This window comes from Danio rerio, chromosome 21 (genome assembly GCF_052040795.2).
Source record: "Danio rerio strain M-AB ecotype USA chromosome 21, GRCz13ab, whole genome shotgun sequence".
Classification (NCBI taxonomy): domain Eukaryota; kingdom Metazoa; phylum Chordata; class Actinopteri; order Cypriniformes; family Danionidae; genus Danio; species Danio rerio.
The window spans coordinates 15629310-15644125 of record NC_141041.1 but is presented as its reverse complement, the minus strand read 5'-3'; the positions used below and the strand labels follow the sequence as shown (position 1 = coordinate 15644125).

At 35.3% G+C, this 14816-nt stretch overlaps 1 protein-coding gene across 1 annotated transcript in view; it reads left to right on the top strand.

The window, feature by feature from the left end:
* The window catches only part of cacna1bb (calcium voltage-gated channel subunit alpha1 Bb), a 259390-nt gene that overhangs the window by 226666 nt on the left and 17908 nt on the right, over positions 1-14816 (top strand). The window contains exons 40-46 of the mRNA XM_087300946.1: positions 124-220; positions 6098-6203; positions 7647-7754; positions 9385-9494; positions 9618-9775; positions 10253-10382; positions 12746-12856. Of these exons, the coding sequence (XP_087157072.1) occupies positions 124-220; positions 6098-6203; positions 7647-7754; positions 9385-9494; positions 9618-9775; positions 10253-10382; positions 12746-12856 (820 nt within the window). The remainder of the gene's footprint in view (positions 1-123; positions 221-6097; positions 6204-7646; positions 7755-9384; positions 9495-9617; positions 9776-10252; positions 10383-12745; positions 12857-14816) is intronic.

The following is a 14816-nucleotide window of genomic DNA, read 5'->3' as shown; positions in this document are numbered from 1 at the left end:
TTGACCTTCCTTCAGAATCCTTGATAACGATGCTGTTTTGTTCCTTTTTCTTTTTTTCTTTCATTCACATCACATTTTCTCCCACTTCTCCTTCCCCTTGTCCGTGTGACTGTCCCTGTGAAGTGGACGCATGTCCTACCTCGATATGTACGAGATGCTCCGCCACATGTCCCCTCCGCTAGGTTTGGGAAAGAAATGTCCTCCACGAATCGCCTACAAGGTAGATCCCACCCCCGACTCTCCCTTGGCTCCTCCTCTTCTGTCCTCTCATTGGCTGATGTGGCTGTCAGTCAGTGCACTAGCTGTGGACGTGTTTTCTGATGTGTGTATTTTTGTGCTGTGCTCTTTTTTTGATGTGCTTTTTTTGGTGTTGTTCGTAAAACATTCTAGATTGTAAAATATCTGTAGTAAAGCTGTAGTAAAAATCAGGGCTGCATTTGTTTGCCTAAAAATACAGTAATATCAGTCTTACAATTTAATTTGAATACATTTTAGTTTAAATTAGTTATCTATTCCAGTGTTTTAATGTCACACGCTAATTATAATTTTAGCATTTTTGTAAAAATACATTGTAGAAAATTGAAAATTCTGTCACGTTTTACAATAGTTTTATTAGTTTCAGGGTATCCGCAGGGTCTTAAAAAGTATTAAAATGTCTTAAATCTTAAAAAGTCTTACAATTTTTTTAAAATCTACTGAAATATTGTGTTGTAGGTCTTACATCTTTTTTAACAGGTCTTAATTTTTCTTTGTTCATATAGATATACCCAATCTGGCCATTAACACCCATACAATCACCAACAGTCCATCTCAATAAAACTTTTAACTTTTTATTTAGAAATAGCATTTTGTTACTTCCCTTACTGTAACATTGGCTTAAAGGTTTTCCATTTATTTACTGCTAAGGCATACTGACCTGACTATATATATATATTATTTTTTTTATTATTATTAAATTATTATTATTATTATAGAATGAAGTCATTGACAGCTATGTTTTGTTCTATTCTTGGTAAGGGTTGTGAATGGATATATTTTAATATTATAATAGTTATTATTATTATTATTATTATTATTATTATTATTATTATTATTATTATTATTATAACTATTATAAAATATATAAAATATTTTTAAGTAATTAATTTCAATCTTTTTTTTTTGATAGGGCTAGTGAAAATCTTTTCCAACTGGGATATTAAAAAAAGTAAAAAAAATAATAATAATAATAATAATAAAAAAAATTTAATTCATAATGGTCCTAAAAATGTTTTAAAAAGTCTTAAATTTATTTGGTGAACCCTGCAGAAACCCTGAGTTAATCTTAGTTAATGTATTTACTAGCTTGAACTAATAATAAACAATACAGCTTTGCGTTATTCACACTTAACAAGTGGATGGGTGAATTGAATAAACTTAATTGGCCATACAGTTTGTGTGTGAATGAGTGTGTATGGATGTTTCCCAATACTGGGTCGCAGGTGGTAGGACATCCGCTGTGTAAAACATATTCCGGATAAGGTGGCAGTTCATTCTGTAGTGGCGACTCCAGATTAATAAAGGGACTAAGACGAAGGAAAATGAATGAATGCATGAAAACGTATATATGAAATATTACTCTAAACTAAAATTAGTTTGTGTTAACATAATGATAACATAACGGTAAGCATATTTAGTCGTTAGCTTTTCCTCAAGAAAAATCTGTCACATTCTAACGTATAAATGGGAGATTACAGCTGTTTTAAATTCAATTGTTTTTAGGCGTGAAATCCCCTTTTCAACTCTACCCATATACACATAAAAGCTTTCCTAGGGGCTGGTCACGTATCTAGAACTGAGTGGAAAGTGTGAGCCGCGTCACTTCCTTCACCATTTTCAACTCGCTTTGCGTTTGCGATCTCACGGTGTCTGTCATTTCTGGGTAACCATCAACCGTTCTCTCAGAACTGACAAACAAACTATTGCTGCAGCTCTGATATAAGTTTTATTTATGGAGAATATTAAAAAGCACTGCAGTGTTTTGGTGCTCGCTGTTTGTCTGAGTAAATAGAGCAGTTAGTTCTAGTCAAATCTTCACCTTAGAATTATAAGGTTCTTTCTGACATTTTTGTCAAAATTGAGTTAATAACATATTCTTATTAAATGACATCTTGTTTGCATTATGGGATGTTTTTTAAAAAGTTATTTACATTTTAAGACTTTTTTAATTTAAAAACAAATGTTACACATACTATGCTATGCTATGGTATGCAAAAACTTTGAAGCACAGTATCTCAAAGTCATTCAGAACGCAGATAGAACCTTATAATTCTAAGGTGACAAAATGACTTATGGTGTATTTGAAGCATTCTGAAAAGTGCAATGGAAAAATCTAACCTTATCATATGTGAACAGCCCCTTAGAAGGGAGAATAACTAGTAATAAGTAAAAAGAAAAAGCTATGTATTTACAATGGGCAACTCAACAGAAGTGGGCAGCAGAATAAACACACTGAGAAAACAGCAGAATAAAAATGTGCTTAATTTACAGAGGCATCAACAGTATTCAGAATAAGTTGGTGCATTGCTTTGCCTTGTATTGAAGGAAGAACTGCAGAATAATAAAAAAACAGAACATAACTCTTAAACATTGCTGGTACAGGCCTGCCTGTTTTAGTGGCAGGCCGTTCTGCCACTTTGAGAGCTGCCTCCAAGTCAGTAAGTTTACACACCCTGTTCTAGCTGTCTGAATGGGTAACGTTCATCCGTGTCTGTCTGTTGAGCTGCTCTCTGAGGCCACACAGGCTTGAGGATGCTTCGTTTTGCAGCACGCTAGAAATAGAACAAGCCCCCACTCGAATCAACAGGGAGAAAAGAAAGCAAGCTTGCTGTAGATGTGTGCTCAGTCAAGCGTCATTTCCCCCTTTCTCTTTTTTTATCGGTAGTTGTTGTGGAAACATGTCTTGGCTGGGCTTCACCCTCTAATGAAGGCGAAATCTTGTCCCTATGAATGTTACACTCTTATACACTGATTAATGTTGTATATGTTTTCTTTTTGTTTGATTACTTCTTTGTGCTTTAAAGTTCCTGTGAACTTAAAGTTGTTTAGACTTTTATTTCAGTACATTGATATATTTCTAACTGAATATTGAGTGGGGGCAGGGCTTTCTTTTTGCACATCATTCCCTTATCCCATATTTCCTATATATTGCGATCATCATTTTTGTATTACAACGCTTTGTAAACATTTATTATTACCATTTGACAAGTCTCCACATACAGTTGGATAGAGCGCTTGGACACGGAAGCCACTTCACGTGACATCACACTTAACAAGCTGATAGTAAACTAACAGTTAGAGGGGTGTGGTTAAAATATAATGAAAGTCATCAAACTGACATCAACTGTAAAGGACCGCCACTCCATAAGTAAAAGCAAATGATCCGAATTTAATATGATTTTTTTTTCAGTGGATACATTTTCCTGAATTAATTCACCTCAGGCTCATTTGGAATGCTTGCTCAGGGCAACATTTTTGAGAAACCGCAATCCAAAAGATTTGCTTGCAGTTTTTGGGTACAACTAACGATACTATGTAGTATGATGCAGACAATGTTGTTCCTTTTTGCACTAATTACATACACAGGGACATGTTATTGACAAATAAAGGGTTGTTTTTGCATGGTTCTTCCCACAGCATTGAATAAATACCACAAAACTAGTTCTATGAATCTTTGATTCATAATCAAATGCATTTGCCTCGTCCACTTATCTTTACGGAGTGGTCAGTTTGCTCAGTAGCTCACCTTGTATGGTGTTGTACATGGCATGTGAAGTGGACTGTGTTTGAGTCTGGTAAAGGACAGTTCCAGAAACCAGATTAAAAAAATAAATAAAAAAATAAAATCATACCAAAACTATATTGCAATGGTACAGTGTTTTCTTCTCGTTTGCTGTTGAAAACACTAATGTAACCCCTGGTAAATCAGGAACCAAGCTGATGGATAGTAAGTGAGTGAGAAAACATATCCCAGTAATGTATTTAAGATTTACAAAAAATGCATACAGCAGCCTTAGTGGATTCATCAACAGTAGTTGCAAGAAAGCATCACAGGAGCAATGTATTTCATAGTTTACAAAAATGTAGCTCTGTGCACGTATTTTAAATTGATTGGATTAATTGTTCACCTAAAGAATAACAATGTGCACAAAAAAAAATGTACATTTTAATTTCACACGCACTTTAATGTTTGAAGCGTCTGCTCTGAATTTTCCCTGAGTGATGTGTTTGTGCTGTTGTGGCTCTTGGTTTTGGTTGGTCAGCATGCTATCTTTTCTTACTCTTTTGTTATCATCCTCTCTGAAGGTCATTTGCTGAATGAAAAGAAAGCCATCATACCACACATGCATATGCATTCTCTACATGGACAGTAGTCACTACTGGTTTCATGCAGACAGGCAGTGTTACAGGATCTAAATCAAATAGTTTTTTACGATTTCTGGCAATCATAGTCCAGGTCATATTTTACACAAATAAAATGTAAAATATCCTAAATAATATTTCAGGAAAGCTAAAGGACATTGTATTTTTTATATGAACAGCTTGGTGCTATATAGTTTTTTACTAAATTAAATTAATTTGTTATAATATATATATATATATATATATATATATATATATATATATATATATATATATATATATATATATATAATTTAAAAGTAAATAAATAAATAATATTTTTAATAAATACAAACATTATTAAAGTGTGACCAATATCACTATTTATTTTTAAAAAATAAAGAGATACAAGATTATCTAAAATTGTATAAGGTATTTATGTTCCTTAATGTTGGTTGATGTTATTAGCATGAACAAATAATAAACAATACATTAGAGGTTTGCACGGGACCAATTTTTTAGGGCGCACTCACACTATTCTATCCGAACTGAAGGCACGTTTCCTGGTTCGTTTGAGAAGTGTGAGTACTCTGAATCGGGCTCAAGCGTGGTTCAGTTGGCCGGCTCAGTTGGGTTTTCCAACAGTAAACTGATCATTTTCTAATGCAAGCTGAATGACCGCGCATCTTCACTTTGCTCTCCCATGTTGGTAAAGGCTGCTCTGAGGACTTATGCAGATGATGCATGCACAGACTGTGCAAAAAAGCACATGCAGAGAGCACTGGTCATGTGTTCAGCATGTGTAACAGCAATGAACACTGCCTGTACCGGTGCTCAATAAGAATGAGGAAATCACAGATATGATGTTCGGAAATAACGTCAGGACTCGGGAACGCTAGTATATTAATAGCCCGCCTGCTCCCGTTTAAATTACACCAGCGTTACCGACCCCTACCGCGCTTTTATTTGGGTTTATTCTCGAAATCTGAATGCAGACCTCTACAATCCATTCATTAAAGTGTTTCTTTGTCTTTGTTAACATTAGTTAATGAAAATACAGCCATTCAATGTTAGTGCAACTAACATGTTAGTGTAACATGCACTAGTATTGTTGATTCTTAGTTTAGGTTAGTAAATACACCTGTACTATAAAGAAGTAGCTAATTCTAACAGATTTTGACTTCCAGGCATTATTAAAATTGTTTGACTATATACCAGAAGTAATTATCACAAATCTATGTGCACAATTTTAGCATGAACCTAATAAAGCGCTCCACTAAAGGTGTTAGCAAGATCTCACACATTGTCAGGTTATTAAGCATAATCACTGTAAGGCCATGTAATCGTGCACTCGCTGAGAAATCTGTAAACCTCCAATAATGGCGAAAGCTCACACTGTTCCCAGCGTGACAGAAACCGCTTTACTGTCTGCACAAACTGGAGAAATGCAGCAAAACATCTCCCATTCCCACCATCACTCAACCCCTGCATGAAATATAAACACTCTTTCCTCTCATCATTTCGATGTCCTGAAGAGACAATTTGTGTGCTGAGACGAGAGTTAGGAAATGACAATTGACGAAAATGGAAATTACAAAGCCCAAGTCGTTACTCTCCCTCAGCATGCAAACCCTCCTGGCGTTTGTTATGGTCATTTCCGAATCCTGCAGTCGTGTGTAATATTAATCACATGCTCTCTGTGTCCGTGATTCCGCAGCGATTGGTGAGGATGAACATGCCCATAGCCGAGGACAACACGGTTCACTTTACCTCCACTTTAATGGCTCTCATCCGGACTGCCCTGGAGATCAAACTGGCATCAGGTGAAAGTCCCTTAGTGCTATGTGTTAAACACTCATTTAACTGTCCATCTGCTCACCAGTCACAGATCTGTCCCATGACACTAATTCCATTCACAATTCAATAACCTTCTATGTGAAGCTGCTTTGACACAATCTACATTGTAATCCGATGCTAACTGACATAGCATGTTACAGTAGAATATAGCTATAAAATAATAAGCTAGATTAACTCACGGTGATTCCACTATTACAGAAACCAATGTGACTACAGTATCTATATCATGTCTAGATAAATATGTCTAGATGTCCATATTATGTCTTGAAAGCTAGTACAATTTACATTTTTTTCTGAATAATTTGCATGTATTTACATTGATATGATGCACATGTTATTCATTACAGGGTTTTTTCCACTAAAATTGCACACATTTTAAACTGTGAAAATAAATTTTAAGCTTCATCAGTAGTTAGAACTATTCAGTTTTGTGAAACAGTTGTATTAATATTAAACCATTATGCCATCCCTTCTAGAAAGCAATCATTCGTAAGGGTTTTGTTTTTCCTTCAATAATTTAATGATTGCAAACACACTGTTAATGCAGTCAAATCATATCTGTCTGTGAGTGAGTGAGTGAGTGAGTGAGTGAGTGAGTGAGTGAGTGAGTGAGTGAGTGAGTGAGTGAGTGAGTGAGTGAGTGAGTGAGTTATTGAGTGAGTGAGTGAGTGAGTGAGTGAGTGAGTGAGTGAGTGAGTGAGTTAGTGAGTTATTGAGTGAGTGAGTGAGTGAGTGAGTGAGTGAGTGAGTGAGTGAGTGAGTGAGAGAGAGAAAGAACGAACAAACTAATGAAACCCAAAAATAAAATGGAGTCCACAGAGTTCTGACCTGAATAGTTTGGGATCACCTGGAGAGAAAAAAGTAGAAATGAGAGTAAATCAAGAGAAGATATCTGGAAACTTCTGAAAGACATTTTGTTCCATGTAGCACATTAATCCCAAGAAATATTCAGGAGAGTCTCCTCAAAACAGTTCAAGACATGCCTGCCAATGGAGGTCATAATAAATTACTTAAGCTTGAGGTCATTTTGATATGAACGTTTGTTTTCAGATTCAAATTTTTTTTTTCTTTCTTATATATACATTTAGGCTTTAAGTCCCTACACAAGACATTAACACTAAAAAGATAAATATAGATAAATGTTCTGTGCAAAAATCTTATAGGTGACTAAAGCTGGGGTGACTTTTGCAAAGTTCTGTTCATGTTAATTGAATGTCACTTTCTCTACTTATTTTCACTTTGTTTACTATAACCCTGGAGTAAAATGTGACTAAAGAGTAACATCCATTAACAGCTTGACAAAATGAATCTCACATTAGGAAATTAAAAGTGGTGAGAGCAACATTTCAAACAACTGCATTTAACAAACTTGCTTTCTTATTGTTGTTTTTTTTTCTTCCTTTTCCCAGGAGTTCTGGCTCAGCGCATTTGTGATGCTGAATTAAGGAAGGAAATCAATAAAATTTGGCCCAGTTTGTCATCTAAAACAGTAGACCTGCTGGTTACACCTCATAAACGTAAGCTGTGCATAACATAATGGCAGTTTCAGTTTAAAAAGCAATTAGCATTTATATGGAATTTTAATTAAATGCTTATGGGAGTATTCCCTCTGAAAATAAATTAATGGCATTATACACTTAGTTGTTTTTTTTTTTTTTTTTTTTTTTGTGGCTTCTTGTGAGTTTTTGATGCCACCTAGTGGACATCAGTTTTCTCCTTGCTTATACTGTCTTTTTTAGTTGTTATTATTATTTTGTGCCGTTTTCCGAGGTTCAATTATGATATCAAGATTTTTTTTACATTAGAAATCACAATGTTTAAGATGTAGCAAGCTATTTTATGTCAGTTTTTAAACTTGTTGTTCTATTACAACTTGTTGTTTTGGCTGATTAGCATTGTGTAGTACGCAGCACACTGCCCTATAAAGGCAAAGTGCAGTATCTACGCAGACACTGAAACTGAACATACTGTCTTTCTATTTTTACACCAGCTTGGTTTTTATGGTGACTGAACTAGAATACTATGTAACAAGACAAGCCTATTTTAGGGTAAAGTCTAGATGGGATACAGCTGCGGATACTCACTTCAATATAGCATACTTTTAGCATTGTTAACAGTAATATAATAAAAAATGCTTGAAAACAAAAGGAGACAGAGCTTTCTTAGTCTAGACTCCAACACTTTGGAACATATTACCATTAAAAATGCGAAGTGTTTTTTTTTTTTATCTAAACCAACGTCTTCCTTTTGGATTACACATAAATATTAGTTTTGTTTTTTCATTTTTAGTACACATGACTGTACAGATTTAAAAATATATATTTTTAGATTAATATTTTATTGTATTATATACTGTCCTGTTTGTTATTTTGCCATGTCTCTAAAGCACTTTGGTCAACATTCGTGTTGTTTTAAGGTGCTATACAAATAAAGTTAACCTTGACCTATAATTTAACTGGTAATTTACTAAAAAATATAAAAATACAGTACTTGGTATACTGGCACAGCGGCTCAGTGGTTAGCACTGTCACCTCACAGCAAGAAGGTCGCTGGTTTGAGTCCTGGGTGGGCCAGTTGGCATTTCTGTGTGGAGTTTGCATGTGCTTCCCATATTTGTGTGGGTTTTGTTGCTCCGGATTTCCCCCCAGTCCAAGTCTGTGTGCTCTAGGTAAATTGAATAAACTCAGATGTCCATAGTGTATATGTGTGAATGAGTGTGTATGAATGTTTCCCAGTATTGGGTTGTGGCTGGAAGGGCATCCGCTGCGTAAAACATATGCCGGAATAGTTGGCGGTTCATTCATCTGTGGCAACCCCTGATAAATAAGGGACTGAGCTGAAAAAAAATAATGAATGAATAAATACTTGAATAATTATTGTTTATAAATTGCTTTAATGGTTGGGGTAGATGTTAATAAAATCCAATTAATGGGTAATTCAATATAAATAACTCTCAATAACTCTGGCAGCAGCTGTATCCCTTCTAGCAACAACTCTCTTTATTTTTAACTCAATTTGGGCAAAATGTCTAGTTACTGCACTTTGCCTTTATAGGGCAGCACAATGACCTCTTATGTGTCAAACGATCAAGGGGATTGTGATTTTTCAATTCATGACCCCTTTAACATCCATTTCACCCTCTCATAGATAACGAATTGACTGTCGGGAAGGTCTATGCAGCGCTCATGATTTTCGACTACTATAAGCAGAACCGAGCCAAAAGACTCCAACAGCAGCAAGCTGCACCAGGCACACAGGTATGAATTGAAATGAACACTAGGTTATAGTCACATTTATTATTAATCGGGTTATTCATATTCATAATTGCTTAAACAGTCATTAATAATGGATAAAACTCTGTGTTTTGTGTTTCTTCTCAGAGTAAAGTCGGTGTTCTCTTCAGGCCGATGCTTCCTCTCACACACCTGCATGACCAGGAGCCTTTAGTGCCAAAAGGCCCGCCTCCTTCTCATTTAGAAATCACCCCTCAGTCAGATGCCACACCCACGTCTTTTCACTTGACCAATGGGGATGCAGTGTGAGTGTTCTACTATTCTGATCTACACATGGTGGATCCCAAATCACATACTTATGCACTATTCTACATCCTTTTGTAGTGTAAACAGTGTAAGCACTGCATTCATACTGAAGTATTATATTAAAAATAAGTGCACTTATTCCAAGTACCTGGATGATGCACTTATTCAACGTTAAAAACATGTGAAATGTTGGTTACTTCATGCACACAATGGACTCAGTTTTGCTCACATAGCAGAAGGGGAGAAGCTATCAATATAATATAATGTAATCTGGTTTGAATTTCTGGTTAGTAAAAATAGTTAGTCGTGTTCCAATAGGGACGACTCTAAATTCACATTGTTAATGCATTGAGTGTGTAAGTGCATAAGTGCTAGTTTATTCTGTAAGTGTATAGTGTACCGTTTGGGATGCAGCAATAGAATCATGCTTCCTTTGATTTAAAATGTTTTGTTGTTGTTTTTTGTGCATGTTTCAGTCAAAGCCAGAGCAGTGCCATGAAAAAGTCTCCTTCGGGAGGCCCATCTCAGGAAGTCACACAGGAAACGAACAGAAGGCCTATCCAACGTGGTCAATCGGAAGACGTGCCAAACACTTACAGATCTCAGGTGATTTAACCTACAGTGCAGAATTGATTGAATATGTTACTGTTGTTTATTTACATACTAATGATGAATACAGTTATGTTAATGTACAGTGAACCCAGGTTTACACTAGTTTATGTGGCTTTTTATTCTTAATAAATGAATACCGTTACATCCACCAGCAACTATTCAGAACACAATTTTTGAATCTGAATAAACTATATATTTGACACAGTTTGTGAGTCAAGCAATAATTCATAATAATCATAAAAAAATTCCCAAAAGTTTTATTACTATATATATTTAATATATTTAATATACTATATATATATATATATATATATATATATATATATATATATATATATATATATATTAATATATTTACTATATATATATATATATATATATATATATATATATATATATATATATATATATATATATATATATATAATTTATATATCATTTTTTCAAATAATTTCCAAGTGCTGTTAGGAGAGAAACTTTTTAACATTTTTTTTTTTTTAGTTTATTTAGTCTTTGTCATAATTTTTAATAGTTATTTAGTGAACTAACTTAAATATTCAGATAAAAGTGCAATTTACTAGGTAACAATAGTGGTTTATTCCGTAGCTAATAAAAACATCATTTTTAATGGGCTTATAATATTGACCTTAGCTTATATAATTACACAGGGTTTGATGGGAAAAACTGTGATAAATGGCATTGCTCTGTTAAAACTCACTTTAAAAACATTAAAGGGTAAAAAATGGATTACACTTTATTTTGATGGTCCGTTTGCTTAATTGAAGTTACATTGCATCTACATGCCAACTAATTCTCATTAGATTATAAGTAGACTGTTAGGTTGGGGATGATTAATATCAACAGATATTAAGCAGATAGTCTACTAATACTCAAATAAACCATCTAAATAAAGTGTTAATAAAAAATTCACAGGAGAGCTAATCATTTTGTCTTTAGCTCTGTACAGTTATGGAAATAGACCTCAATTTCCATAGCACAATAATTTTTTATTAAAAATAGATAATAAATATAAATCTCTAAATGACTTTGTTTCATATTTGGACGACATATTATCAGAACAAAACATATATTAACACTAAACTAAAAAATCATACCTAATAAATCCAGCCAATCCAGAGAAACTGCAAATTAGCCACAAAATGTCAACTAATGGCATTATTTAGTGTTGAATAACATGCTATTGAGTTTCTAAAAACATAACATTCAGTTCTCATCCTGTATTACTTGGCCCATTCTGAAAACTTACTGCCATATACATTTCTGGAGAGCGCCAATTACATCCCAGGAGCTACGTTTTTTGCAGTTTTTGTTTTCGCGAATCCACCAGAGGCTGTTGTGTATGTTTTATTGAGATTTCAAATTTCTCTCGCGAGTGTCATTCGTGCCTGCTGTTCTCGCGGAAATCCACCAGAAGCCGCTGTCAATTGACTGTCAACTGACTGAATGACTGACTGACTGATCGACTGACCTCTCCTCCTTCCTTAAAGCAAACCAATAGGGGTTTTAAAAGCACCAATTGACCAGCCCACCCACTTCAGTAAACCCAACCAACAGTGTTTTCAAAAGCACCAATTGACCAGTACACCCACTTCCCTAAACCCTACTAATAATGTTTTCAAAAGCACCAATTGACCAGCCCACCCACTTCACTAAATTCAACCAATAGTGTTTTTAAAAGCTTTAATTGACCGAACCTCCTACTTCCCTATACCCAACCAATAGTGTTTTCAGAAGCATCGATTGACCCACCCACTCACTTTCCTAAACCCAACCAATAGTGTTTTCAAAAGCAACAATTGACCAGCCCACCCACTTCCCTAAACCCAACCAATAGTGTTTTCAAAGGGACCGATTGACCCACCTACTGACTTTCCTAAACCCAACCGACTGCTTTCAAAAGCAATCCTGAAAATGAAAAGCCCTCGCCTAATTTTTAATACGCTTTCAGATTTTACCACATTTTCACCTTGTTATTTAATTGTTTTTATTTTTTGGCTTCTGTATTTGTCTTACACACTTTCTGGAACCATTTTTTGCTGGACTTAAACCTTGTCGTCATAGTCTACTCCTCTCTGCGTATCAAGTCTGCCGACGTACATGGCAAGCTAACTGGACAAACTGGTAACAGCGGGAAAGCCGTGCATATGGAGGTAATCGGTCAGCTGGTAAACGTGCAAAGATCATAAAGACATAATGTTCGTTTTTAAGACAGAATGCAGCCATACGTACTTCTGGCGACAAAATTTACAATCTCCTGAAATGTATATAGGGCTACGTGTACAGAATGATGTTATAACAGTCTATTTGTTATCTGTCTCGCTCTACATGTTTTTTAGGAACTAGTAGAAATGACTGACATGGAGAATGATTCGGATGTTGGCGGGTATCATGTGCTGGAGGGTCATGGCAGAGCTGCCTCTATGCCCAGACTGAATGCTGGCTTCCAGGTAAACTTCTCCAGTCCATGAAAGATTGCCCACAGGAGGTCATTCTGCTGGGAGTTTGGGGTTGAATGTAGAGCCTTTGTTTCTTATTCACACTAAATGAATTTCTGCAAAGAAAGAGGCAGCTGGAGGATGACAGCGCACAGATAGTTGGAGGAGGAGTGAATGGGCAGCTGGATGAGAGAATGGATGAATGGAAGCATTAATGAATGCTGAAGAATTCAAGCAAGTGAATTGGTGGATGTCAGAAGAGGTTAATTTACTGTATAAACCATTCTCCACTGAGACACATTTATTTATTCATTTTTAAACCAATTGAGTCTTGGAGAAAGGACGAGAGTAGAGACACTATAAAAAGTCTCCTTTTTTAAAATAATAATTTGCCCAAAAAGAAAGAAAATAATATTTAATTGTGATTTAAAAATCTGGGTTATTCCACTAAAATATTGATTTCATAAAGGGGTCATGAACTGAGAAACCAAAATTTCCCTAATATTTTGACATAAAAGAGGTCACAGTATAAAAACACATAAATTTCATAGCTCAAAGGTTTGTTGTTACTTTAAAAACAACTTCTATTGAAGGAAGTTTGACAAAATGACTGTAAATAAAATCTTCTGTTATAGGTTTGTCACAATACTGGAATTCGATACCAATCGGTACCAAAACATCCATTTTTCGCCAACATCTAAGCGCAGAGGAGCACATTTTTAAACAGAGTGATTTGCCATTGTGTTCATGAGCTCAACAGAAATGACTGTGATTGGCCGTGAAGGTCATCAGTTCCCTGAACTCACCGCTGTTTACTGCGTGTAACAACAGATGCAGGGACACTGGAGCATTTCAAAGTCACATTGATCAGCCGGTTTGTCTATAAGCTGACATAGGAGCGCTCCAGTGTCCCTGTATATGTGGTTGCATGCAGTAACAGCAGTGAGTTCAGTGAACTGATGACCTTCACAGCCACAGTCATTTCTGTTGAGCAGGTGAACACAATGGCAAATCAGCTGTGTGCTTCATATCGCTTAAATCAGGGGTCACCAATCTCGTTCCTGGAGGGCCAGTGTCCCTGCATGGTTTAGCTCCAGCTTGCCTCAACACACCTGCCTGGGTGTTTCCAGTATACCTAGTAAGAGCTTGATTAGCTAGTTCAGGTGTTTTTGATTAGGGTTGGAGCTAAAATCTGCAGGACACCGGCCCTCCATGAACAAGTTTGGTGACCACTGGCTTAAATGTTCGCGGGAAACGGGCGTTTTTAAAATTTCTGTACAGATTGGTATTAAATTCCAGTATCGTGACAACTCCATTGCTATATGATGTAATAGGGTGGATAAGCCCTGCCTTTACAAAAGATCAATACTTTGACTTTACCAACTGTTCAGGCCTGGTAATATGCAGAACTGTCAGAGCATCACAGCCGTGCAGACTGCTACGCCCATTGAAACATAGTGATTGGACGAGGGCTCAAAAACAGCACAAAATGAGTCAAATTACTTATAACCGCTGATGTTTTTTAAATGTGAAATCTTGATAACATTATTAGTGGACCTCAACAGTATACACAATTAAAAAAATTGAGGTAGCTTAATTTTTTTGAAGTTAAAATTTAACATAAACAAAAAAAAAATTCATCTTCAAACCAATTGTCATTTTCTGCTCTAAATAAAAACATTTTATTTTTACATAGAATAAATGTCATTAGTAGTTTGCAAAGCCAAAACCAAAATTATGGTAACACTTTAGTTTAGGTCATAATTCATGCTATAAACTACTAGCTTATTACTTACCTATTATTAAGATATTAATTGTTCATTAGCAGTTTAAAGTATGATCTTATTCTACATCCCTAATTCTACCTAAGACCTAAACCCAACTTCTACAAAACTACCTATTAATAAACAGCTAATTAGTGTTAGTTAAGGTAACACTTTATTTTGATGGTCCATATGAGTATTAGTTGACT